At 33.7% G+C, this 13,009-nt stretch overlaps 1 protein-coding gene across 3 annotated transcripts in view; it reads left to right on the top strand.

Moving 5' to 3' along the window:
* Positions 1–10,785, top strand: part of LOC111058568 (translation initiation factor IF-2-like) — a 91,453-nt gene extending 80,668 nt beyond the window's left edge. The window contains exon 4 of one of the 3 annotated variants that reach the window (XM_039442825.1): positions 10,694–10,785. In XM_039442825.1, coding sequence (XP_039298759.1) covers positions 10,694–10,747 — 54 coding nt within the window. In that variant the 3' untranslated portion in view covers positions 10,748–10,785. The remainder of the gene's footprint in view (positions 1–10,693) is intronic. The other 2 variants (XM_039442827.1, XM_039442826.1) reach the window with 2 other exon arrangements.
* The last annotated feature ends 2,224 nt before the right edge of the window (positions 10,786–13,009 follow it).

The following is a 13,009-nucleotide window of genomic DNA, read 5'->3' as shown; positions in this document are numbered from 1 at the left end:
ATTCCGATTTTTATTCCGAATAACTGAGAACTGAGAAGTCTGATCATTGTTGACTCATTATTGATCGTTTATGCTCATTGTAACTGCCATTATAATTATTGACCGAGCGAAGTGAGGTCTAAGATTCAAGTCGACGGTTTTGCATTTCTCTTTGTGTTTATATGTTGCGCATTTACAGCGAAACGCAGCAGTAGATTGTCATGAAATTTGACAGGTATGTTCCTTTTTGAATTTCGCATCGACGTATATATAAGGTTTTTAAAATTTTGCATTTTAAGGATAATACAAAAGGAAAAGGAGTTTCCTTCCAACACCAATATTACCGTAAAAATCAGACTACAGAATTATTCATCATAAATCAGCTGTCTAGTGGACTATAAAAGTGCGTACAGATATACGCGCCGCGAACATGAGCAATTCACTTTTATTTAATCAGCTGATTATATCTGTATTTTTACAGAAACGATAAGATACATATATAAAAAGCTTGGCATCAGGTGATTAAAATTGAATCGCTCATGTTCGCGGCGCTTAAATCTGTACGCACCTCAATACTACCCGTTCAAAAACATAGAACATCTTGAAAATGTATCTTTCCATCAACTTTAGTAGACAGTTGTCTAATAACTTTATATTTCCATAACTTTATATTTCTCTAACTTTGTATTTCCATAAGCTGAGGCAATGATTCTACTTTGGAGTTTGGAGTTATTGATAGAAAACATTTTTTTTCTACATTTTTCTTTTTTAATCTAATGATTAAAATTGCAACAAATATTATTGAAAAGAAATTGATTTCTAAAATCATGAAAAGTGAGAAATGAAGTTTGTAGGAAATCAGCATTATGGTAGTTTATTTTGTTAATTTCAACACACCGGTTTTTCGCCAACACGACAACACACAATGTTCTCTGATGGGTTGGTTGGATTGGCGTATCGACGGCAGCCAGACCTGATAACAGCGCTCACACTCACATTCCGGGACGACACGTCACGGTACGATAGGACAGAAAGCTCTATGTTTATTTAGGATTTTTTCTAGACATTTTAAATTGATAAATTATTTATCAATTTTTGAGAAAACATAACAGGCTAATGTAATTTACTGAGCGCGAGGTCTACTGTTCACAGAACTACTAGTAGGCTCACACTGTAGACTTCATAAGATGAGAGCATGGGCATCATCAGTATGAAGGCTCTGACCCACCAATCGGCTATGACTTTGAATAAGTAAGATGCTACCAATCAATGGTGATCGAATTGGTATAGCTACTGGAATAGGATTTTCCCTGAATAGGATTTCGAAGCTGTGATAGCGGTGGAACGGATATGAATATTTCAGCGTTTATTTGGAGGCTGAACGTAGGAAAGGCTACCTGGAACATCCACGATTGGAGTGCTATGTTAATTCATGAATAAAGATGAATTTTCTTCCTATCGACGATAGTGATGTTGCAGTAGAATTTTTCGTTGATGATGATGCCCACATGAGCTCTAGGCTTGTGCGTTGATAATGAGACGGGTGATGATGGGTGCAGTGAACCTACAGCTTTAGGTGGTTTCCGAACCACCGGGATGCAATTTTTAAACTCACAAATGGTATTTTAAGGCTGTGCAAAAGCTAAAAATGAACTTTCTACTAATGATATTTTTCAAAGTTTTGAAAACTCCAGATACACAATTCTAAATTTCCATTTCCGTGGACTATTTCATAATTATAAATCATTATGTTGGGAAGCGATTTGGCTTTGAGGTCGGGCTGATAAGCTATCGATAAGTTAAGCTTGATGCTCCTGCTAATCCTGTTGTAAGGGTGACCACTTCAAGAGTCGTACTCCTCGTAATGAGTCTAAAAATTACTCAAATTGGGTGATCACTTCAACAGCCGTTCTTCTTAAGGCTGTGAAAAGGTTAAAAATAAACTACTGGCGATATTTTTCAAAGTTTTTCGATTTTTATACACAAGCTATCAAAATGAAAAAGTATTCTCAGGAAAACATTAGTTTCCATTCATTACTTTTTGAGATAAGAGCGCCTAAAGTTTAAATTTTTGGGACAGAACATTTTAAATTCGGTAAGAGATAATCCATGAGATTTAGAGGATAGATTCTTCATGGTACGTTTGATCTAGAAAACAAAAATTCTCTGAAACTATCAATTTTTGAGAAAGTTATTCAATTAACCAAAAATTACCAAAAGTAACTCAACTAAAAGTTATTTTTGGTCACTTTTAGTAAATTGAATAACTTTCTCAAAAATTTATATTGTTAGACAATTTTTGTTCTAGTAGATCAACAATACCATGAAGAATCTATTCTCTAAATCTCATGGATTTATCTCTTACCGAATTTGAAATGTTCTGTCCCAAAAATTTAAACGGTAGGCGCTCATATCTCAAAAAGTAATATCGAAAAAAAAAAATGTTTTCCTGAGAAAACTTTTTCATTTTGATAGCTTGATATTGAGTGCAAAATTTGACTATAATTTGGTATTTTTATCATTCTAAATTCAAAATTCCTAGCTAATATATATTCTTGGACAGAACTTTGAACTTTATTAAATTTCCTCAGTAAGAACATAACTTATTTTTTCGGACATTTCATTATTCATCAAATTTGGGAACAGAATAGTTTTGGGCTATGCCTGTTGTTCTATCCCGATCATATTCATATGATTTGTAATTATATCAACGAATAAATAAAAAATATAAAAATCGAAAAACTTTGAAAAATATCGCCAGTAGTTTATTTTTAGCTTTTGCACAGTCTTAAGGAGAACGGCTCTTGAAGTGATCACCCAATTTGACTAATTTTTAGACTCTTTTCGAGGAGTACGACTCTTGAAGTGGTCACCCTTACAACGGAGTAGCAGGAGCATGAAGCTTAACTTATCGATAGCTTACAGCCCGACCTCGAAGCCAAATCGCTTCCCAACATTATGATTTATAATTATGAAATTTTTCTACGAAAATGGAAATTTAGAATTGTGTATCCGGAGTGCTGAATCATAGTTAGTACCATTATATGTTTGGATCTCAGACACACAGATATTACATGAAACGTTTTGATAGTGTGGCACTGGAACACTGTGTTTCAGAGTGGAACTAGATATTTCAAAATAAATTATCAGATTGATAACTATAGTGAGGTCCACGTTATAATGGCAGTATTTGATCAACATTGGTGTTGCTATCATTCAACAAAGCCGATAGCGCTATCTCTATCTCGCTTTGCTCTGTTTGCCAAATCGTCTTTTAACAATGTAGAATTTATAATTAATTAACAAAATATTTCATCTTAATAATCTGAAGAAATATTTGGTGAGCTTATCTCTTTATTCTTTGCAGGAGCTTGACAACTGCAATCATTGATCTATTTTGAATTTTATTCGTGTACCAACTATAGTAAGTTAAGACTTATACATAAGTGTATAAGTAATTGTAATATGTATATGTATATGTATAATGTATATGTATATGTAATTTCAAACTGACGCTATTCATATGTGTTTGTAGATGTCTGATGAATAAAGATTTTTCTATTCTATTCTAATTATGAAAATTCATTATTGAATTATTGAAAAATATAATATTGATTATTTTGAACGAGAATGAACCGTTAATATTACATCAATAACCTGTATCAGTTACCGTCTACAGAGGATCGGCAACGTTTTTCTCCTATCTTTCTCCACTGCCATTATAACTTGGACCTCACTACAGCAGTCTATTTTCGAGAGTTTAACTCAAAGTTAATCACACTAATGAAGTGAATACCTATGACTTTTGTTGCGGTGGGGAGTACCTTGCGAGAAGGTCCCACCTCGCCTGAATATATAAATTAACTAGCCGTCAGGCTCGCTTCGCTCGCCATATTCGTCTAGCCAGGGGGCTCCGCCCCCTGGACCCCCGACTGGGACGTCCAAAAGTGAGATCAGCGGGCTCGCTTCGCTCGCCTGCATTTTTCATTTGAGCATGCTTCATTCCATCAGAAAGTCAAAGTACTGAGAAAACGAAGAAAAGCTGAGAAAAACGTAGGAAAAATACAGATTTTGGGCGTATCTTGGATGAAATATTAAAGTCACCTCATCACAAAATTTTTAGACCCTAGCTAAACCTCTGTACCAAATTTGAACATTTTCTGTCTGTTACTTGATGATAGAACTGAGAAAACGTAAAAAACCGCTAATTTTGGGCGAATCTTTGGCGTTATTTCAAAAACATTCTAACACAACATTATTAGACCCTAGCTTAGCTTCTGTACCAAATTTGAACAATTTATGTTCATTTGTTCTCGATAAATCTGAGAAAAAGCAAAAAAACCCTGGAAAACGCTAATTTTGGGCGTATCTTTGACGTTATTGCAAATTCCTTCTAACACAACATTATTACACCCTAGCTGAGCTTCTGTACTAAATTTGAACAATTTCTGTTCATTTGTTCTCGATAAATCTGAGAAAAAGCAAAAAACGCTGGAAAAACGCCAATTTTGAGCGTATCTTTGACGTTATTGTAAATTCCTTGTAACACAACATTATTACACCCTAGCTGAGCTTCTGTACCAAATTTGAACATTTTCTGTTCATTTGTTCTCGATAAAGCTGAGAAAACACTAAAAAACACTGGAAAAACGCAGATTTTGGGCGTATCTTTGGAAATTTTTCCAAATCCGTTCTTAGTGCGCCTCTAAAGGGCCAACTGAACATACCTACCAAATTTGAAATTTGAATTTTTGGTCCGGTAGATTTTTAGTTCTGCGAGTGAGTGAGTGGCAGTCAGTCAGTCAGTGAGTGAGTGCCATTTCGCTTTTATATATAATATATATATATATATATATATATATATATATATATATATATAGAGAGAGAGAGAGAGAGAGAGAGAGAATAGTTGTTATTCAGCATGGATCGACAGTTTAACGTGCATATTCGGTGACGCAAGAGTGCCCTGGTTAAAACATTTTGGTGATAAGTGGGTGCTATCAAGTAGTTTAGATTAGATTAGATAGTTCCCTCTACCTCTACAGTATTTTCAACATTTGTATTTTGTATTTTCAACAGTATTTTCAGTAGTGACAACATTTTTATGTGAAAAATATGTGCTGATTACACTTGATTCGTGCTCCAATCTAATATCTGAACGCGTGATTTGGCCATTCTTACAGGAAATCTATTCCGATAATTACATCTACTTATGGATACATTACAAGTAAAGTACTTGATAATAATTATTGGTGTGTTGAATTTATTGCTGTATTAGGTTAAATGCGACTTTACACCTTACGAAGTGCGACTCTTAGTCACGTTTTAACACAATTAACAACTTGTACGTGACTTATTGTTTAATTTTGTTTTTAAATAATGATACACTCCCAATTAAATGCTGAAGCAATGATGTCAGAACTTTAGTGCTTAGTCATTTTTTTGTAAATTAATCCTCTATAATCCGAAACCATTGTTCCATTTAATCATTCAGTGATTAATAACTAAATATGTATTTGAATGAAATGTCTGAAAGTCAACTCTAACGTTGATATTTTTACTTCAATTTTGCTACCCAAGCCTCAAAGATACTTGTGAAAACTTATTTTTGTACTGAAACAGTAAAACGTTTGTGATTTAAGTTAATATTCAAAAAATTATATAAAAATAATATTTCATTGTTGAAAATGGATTGAATATACCAAAACTAGTTGTTATTGTGTATTATATAAAAAAGTTTTATGGAATTAAAATATAAAAAATATACCCTATAAAAAATGGTACTATGGAATTATTTTTTAACTATCACACAATTGAATACTTTTCATATTTCTATGAACCTGTTTCTAGGACTCTTATTGAATCGAATGGTTCATCAAATTAATTATAGTTTTAATGGTTCATTATATTTGATATGTGTCCTAGAAACCGGACCTATGTGTTCATTGAGCAATATTATTGATACATAAAAATGAAGTAAAGAGATGCTATTCCTTTCAGGTTCACTTGAAAATCATTATGAAATAATTTTCTAATGAGGACCCTCCCTGTTGCATGAGAAAATACAAGCTAATATATTGTAATTACCTATTCTAATAAACCAGCTGACCACTAATGTTATCAGTTTACATTTTCTCATACAATAAGCCCCCTGGTTGTCACAAATTCCATTTTTGCATTTTATTCCATTTCTCAATTCTTGAAAGAATGGAATTCTTGTTTTACAATAACGCGGAAATAAATTTCATCAACACCCACTTTCAACCAAACTCATTTCTTATCAGCCAGACACTATTATTAAATGGAAATGTATGGTATTTAAACAGTAAACACCCAATTTTATCAAACTAGTGCTTCCTATCAGCCAGACGATATTATTGTTATTTATTAGATAATAATTCCTACAACTTCAAATTTGGCCTTCATAGTTATCGATCCAATTCATTAATAATGACTGTTATCTATACTATCTTTTCCTGTATATTATAAAGGGAAGAACTGGCTTATACATACGGGATACGAAATAGATATTAATCACATCATCTCGTCTGAACTACTGAACTGATTAACTTGAAATTTTGCATGAAGATTTTTAGTTTACCGAGGACGATTAAAGGCATATATTTTCATTCATATCTACTTTCAATATCATATTTTAATCAATTGAGTTCGTCAAGTTTTCAGTTTGTCAAGTTTTCAAATTTATAAAATTTTCTGTACATCAATTCTCAGCATGTATCTTTGTAGCTCTATAGGATTAGATCTCATACATTATGCTATCTTTTCTCTATAGTAGTGGCAAAATGAATAGTTTTCAATTTAAAATTATTACAGTTGTTAATATTTTTAACATCAGCATGGAATTTCAAAACTAAATTCAATCTATTTGTGGTTTTAACAGACCCTTACGGAGCACGGGTAACACCTGCTCGTAGATTATAAATATAAGACCTATATGCTATAAATAAGTGACATATGTACCATCTACATTGAATACTAATCTACGATTTCAAGTAGGCATGATCGCATCTAATATAACGTGCTTAATTTCGGGTTTAAACCAACAGCTGATCTATCTCCGTTTAAACCGAGATGATGCATATGGGTCTAAGCATACTGCCGTTGATATATTGAAAGTATTAACCTTTCTCTGTTCAAGTGGGGATGCTCGCATTTAATATAACGTGCTTAATTCCGGGTTTAAACAAACAGCTGATCTATCTCCGTTTAACTATTGGATGTGGGCCTAAGCCCATCTAAGGGTTTTCATACTTTATAAGCGTACCTATGCATTCCTAAGCACACTAAATATTGTGAGGTTCACTGTTTAATGGCAGAGGAGAATGATAGGAGAACAGAGTTGCCGATTCTCTGCTTTGCCACAGCCTTCTATAGAGGATAGCTGATACCGTTATATCTGATGTAATACTAGTAGTTCTGTGAACAGTAGACCTCACGCAGTTTTCTCATACACAAGTATCTGATGTCACCTGTTGCAATGTTAACAAACTCAGTTCACCTTTGAATTTGTATTCCATATGATGATTCATCCAGTTCCGTGATAATCTTTCCATCTGATCAAAATATTTCTCAAACATTTGAAATTGTTTTTCAATCAAAATATTATAATTGTTTCAGCATTATTATTTAGTTAATTTAATTATTTGTAATCACCTATTAAATTTGTTTTTTTCAAATGTGAGAATATTGATACTGATGGGCACGCATAATAATACAATGACTGCAAAACAAAATATTGAATCCATAGACCTTATAGAAATAGACACGGCTTTTCCAGACATCTGTGTAATCCACTTGTCAGCTGATTGATTATGAATAATTCTATAGTCTGATTAATTCTATCTTTAGAGTAGATGATATATATAGTGATATCGGAGTATGGAGGAATTCCTTTACCTTTCATATTATCCTTAAAATGAAAAATTAAAAGAAACGTGTTTATACATCAACGCGCAGTTGAAAAAGGTATATTCCTGCCAAATCTCATCGAATTTATCAACGCGTTTGGCCGTAAATGCGTTACATACAGACAGACAAAAGAAAATCCGAGTTGAAACATAGACCTCACTACGTTCGGTCAATTTACTGTTCATTCTTGTTTTAAATAATAATCATGTAGAAATGTTTTCGGCAAAGATTCTTTAGTAGCCATTTTTTCCGGCTGTTTTCATCCTAAGTTCATCTACTCTGATAATGCCAGTTGTGAGAATTCCCTGAACTTTCAATTTATCAGCTAAGAAATAATATGCAGTTTGTAGTTTTGAGGTTTTGAAATCCATATCTATTTCGACGAATTCGGATTCTATAGTGAGGTCGACGTAATGGCAGTGGAGAAAGATGTGAGAACAGCGTTGACGATTCTCTGCCTTCTATAGAGGATATCTGATATAATATTAACTGTTGATTCTTGTTTGAAATGATCAATTATATTCTATTCATTCTGATCATATTATATTCTTTTCAATGATTCAATTGTAAATTTTCTTAATTGAGATAAAATATTTTGTTAATTAATTATACAGAGTGAAACAGAATAACTCAGTATTTCTACATTGTTAGAAAACTATCTGGCAACATTGCAGAGCTTTGTCGAATGATATGATATAGACAAGGATAACAAACCATTGTTGATCAAATACTGCCATTATTACGTGGACCTCATTATAAGCTTACACTATCTTAGCGTACTATCTAACTAAGACTGAGTACTAGGTTACTCAGATTCATATTTCTATTTATATCTAACTAAGGTTTATCTTAAATATAATAAAGGAAAGAATTGGCTTATACACGTACGTGATAGGAAATTCACGAATGACGCATCATCACGTCTGAACTAGTGGACCGATTAACTTGATATTTTGTATTTTGATCCGCGTTGTATGGTTATAGGGTTATTTCGAATTCTTCAAGATTTCAGTATATATCGTTTTCAGTTTGTCAAGTTTTTAATTAGACCTTTGCGAAGCACGGATTTCCTGCTAGTCTAAAATATTGTTTTATATTCATAGCTTAGGATGCACTGTAGAAAAATAAAAAAAATATTTTTAATATTTTGTAAAATGGCAAATAATTGAATTAAAAATAGTTGATATGATAACGGTAAGAATTGGCTTATACACGTACGGGATAGGAAATTCACGAATAACGCTTAATCACGTCTGAACTAGTGGACTGATTAACTTGATATTTTGTATATAGATTGTTAATTTATCGTGGATGGTTATAGGCCTATTTTGAATTCTTCAAGATTTCAGTAGTTCAAGTTTTAAGCTTCCCAAGTTTTCAATTAAACTCTTGCGAAGCACGGGTTAACTGCTAGTTTTTTCGTTGATGTAATGAGACTGTTCACCTTTCTCTGTTGATAACATACACGTTAAGCCGCCGGTCCTAGCTGCCTAAAAAGTAGCCGTTAAGTCAAGTCAGAAGACCTGAAATTGAGCAGTTGCGACCTGAAAACTCTGACACCCTCAAGTTTTCAATTAGTCTCTTGCGAAGCACGGGTTACCTGCTAGTCTATATTAAGGTTTTTTCGTTGATGTAATGACACTGTTCACCTTTCTCTGTTGATAACATACACGTTAACCGTCGGTCCTGGCTGCCTAAAAAGCAGCCGTTAAGTCAAGTCAGAGGCCCTGAAATTGATCAGTTGCGACCTGAAAACTCTGACACCCTGAGCAAGCCAGGCCACTCATTATTATTATTCCATAAGCATACTATCTAAGCCAATGGTCGCCAAACTGATGAGCCTGTGAGCTAGAATAGCATTTATAAATCTTCTAGTGAGCTACCAACGAATATTGATTGGAATGAACAAAGTATCTTTTATTGCATATAAAGATACATTTCTAGTGTTAAAATCTACTTATCTCATAGCAAAAAGTATAAAAAAGTTGAAATGTACATTTCAATGAGAGCAGAGGAACTCTTTTTGGTCATCAAGTATTTTCTTGATGTTTGGAGTGTACGTTGTAGCCGCCATTCTGATGCAGTTGTCCAAATGTTCATCAGTCAGTCTGTTCCTATATCGATTTTGCATGAATTTCATACTTGAAGAAGATGCTTCACACAAGTAAGTAGAGCTGAACATAGCTTTCAACCTCGATGGAACTTGAATAATATTTGGATATTTTTCTTTGGGGACTTGAGGCCAAATATTTCCAGTTGTAGAAAGTGATCTGAGAGACAGATCATTTTGAAAATCCACAAATTCCATTTCAACTGAAGCCTGATCTCCACCAAAATGTTTCACTACACAATCTGAAAAATCTTCTGCATGGATATCTACAAAAGAGAGTTGATGAATTGTATCATATTTGATATGCTTTTAAAATCTTGAAATCGTTGATCAAACTGTTGTTCAAGTCTGAAAGAATTGTAACGCATTCTTTGTTATTGCTGCGGTGCTGTGGAGGATTTTTCTCGTCATTGATTTTCTTCAGACTGAGAAAGTATTTATAATCAAACTGGACGACATCCTTTTGCAAAAGCATTTCTGTGAGCTACCAAAAACTACCCCACGAGCTACCGGTAGCTCGCGATTGACTGTTTGGCGACCACTGATCTAAGGTTATTTATCTATACAAAGGACATTGATTTAATGAAACTTTTCTTCTTTCTCCGTACATGTGATGAGTTGAACGAAGTTGTGACCAAAGAACTAATCAACTTTTTATTTTTGTTTTGATTGCAGGCCCTAGTTGCGCCACCGGACAGGGATCGTGATCGGGAGCGACAGAGTATGTAGTAAGTGTTGAAACCTAAACGCAATTGCTCTTTGTAGCATGGTAGTACTCTCGGAAAATTCTATTTATGCTTATAACTCAAAACTGTCGTTTTTGACTTGGTGAGTTTTGCCAGTGCGGGTACGAATGACACTGGAGGACGTCACAACACCCACTTACCCTTATGATGTGGCACCCGTACCTAACCCTATAAGGTCGCACCCTATCTACCCCATAAGGTGGCATAAAGTCTTGTTTTTGTTATTTGGTGCTAGGAATTTTGGGACCAATACCTTTTGGGACCAATACTTTTTGGGACCAATACCTTTTGGGACTAATACCTTTTGGGACCAATACTTTTTGGGACCAATACCTTTTGGGACTACTACCTTTTGGGACCAATACTTTTTGGGACCAATACCTTTTGGGACTAATACCTTTTGGGACCAATACTTTTTGGGACTAAATAGTTCCGACATAAAAGAGGATGGGTCTTTGCAGGTAGAATTAGGTGTCTCCAACAGGTAGTTGAACATTGTTCTTCAACAAAAAGGCGTTGAACACATAGAATTAGTGAGTCAGTTGCAGGCCTATTCAACAATGTGAATTAAATATTCTTTTCATATACTCACTATATTCATTGAATATTTATTCAATATACTTTATTTTAATATATTTCCGCTACTTGATCAGGAAAATATGAATTTATAGTTTTCACTCTGTTGTATATCCATACTTTTCCACTGTTAAAATTAAACTTGAATTTTAAAAAACACTTTTGAAGTGAAAATGCACTTATTTTTGTAGTGACGATCGTTTCGTCACACACACTCTTTGACAAAATAGTCCATAGTTCAAAATTACCGCCTCACTAAGTATCTACCAACCCAACCCTCACCACAACCTATTCCACCACCTTCATCCCTTACCACACATAACCTTGTCATCTGAGTAAATTCCCACAGTCTGATGATGACCAACAACAGGTCGAAACGATCGTCACTACAAAAGTAAGTGCATTTTCACTTCAAAAGTGTTTTTTAAAATTCAAGTTCTAGTTTTCATTTGATCAAGAAATTTGGATCCAATAATAATGTTGGATAAGAGACCTTCTGAAGATGTCTGTAATAAAAATAGATTGTTTATCTACTCAGTACACACAACTATTTCTAAAAATGAATCTCTGAATGGCTCTGATTTAGTGACAGATGCGTGTAAACCTTTCGAAAGCACCGACTATAATTATTGTTTGCTATTCACCTCGCAGGTAGACATCACAGACTTGGTCCCAAAATTCCTCTTTTTCCTAGTTGGTCCCAAAATTCCGGCCACCGGTCTAGACTTTTGAACATCGTCAAGCCAGGTTCGATTAATAAATGTGCTCTGGTATGATCGATAGTGACTATTGACATAGAAATCATGTGTAATGGTAATCAAATACTGCAATTATAACTTGGACCTCACTATAGAACTGGGGAAGAAAAAATTGATGAAATTTATGTAATTGTCATCCTGTTATGGTAGGATAGTGAATCTGCAGTGAATTCGAAGCCTACGCCGAAAATCTGGTTTATACGTCACATCACATTATCAATATTCCTTATTCAAATCAATTTTTCAATACAATTCAATTCAAAAAGTCATTTATTTCATAAGTCGTACAAGCAATTACAATCAAATCAAATAGCTTTTTATTCACAAAACATAATACAAATTTATAAAATTCATTTACACATTTAACAGTGAATACTTTCCACAAAGACTTGAGTCTTTGAGTGGAGAGTGAATTCTTCCAAGTTGAGATTATGTTCTCATGTTTTGTACATATTATAATTAAAACTATTGTAATTGAATCTACTAACATTCATCAGCAAATCAAGAATATAAATTGCACACAATGAAATTCCATACTGGTAATAAGTATATACAGACACATATATAACAGTAGCTTAAAGGCCGTACTTAATCATGATAAATGGCAAATTCACTATGAGATCAAGTTCTGAATAAGAAGGCGGATTGAATCAGTTGCTCTGCAGCATCCATGCCAATTTCTAATAACCATCTACTCAAATGTTGCTTGTAGGTGTTAATACTGTAATTTTCAGACTGTTTTAAATGATTGGGAACGTTTCTATATAATATATGGCAGATGTATTTACTATTATTTTTAAAGCAGTTATGTAGGAGTCGGGGATGAGCAATACCAAAGCTAATTAGATTTCTTGCATTATGAGTATGAGCTAAATTATTGAAAATGAAGTGTTTGTTGTAGTATATGTAAT

The sequence above is a fragment of the Nilaparvata lugens genome, chromosome X (assembly GCF_014356525.2).
Source record: "Nilaparvata lugens isolate BPH chromosome X, ASM1435652v1, whole genome shotgun sequence".
NCBI classification, from domain to species: Eukaryota; Metazoa; Arthropoda; class Insecta; order Hemiptera; family Delphacidae; genus Nilaparvata; species Nilaparvata lugens.
Note: the sequence above shows the minus strand (reverse complement) of the source record. Positions and strands in the feature narration are given on the sequence as shown.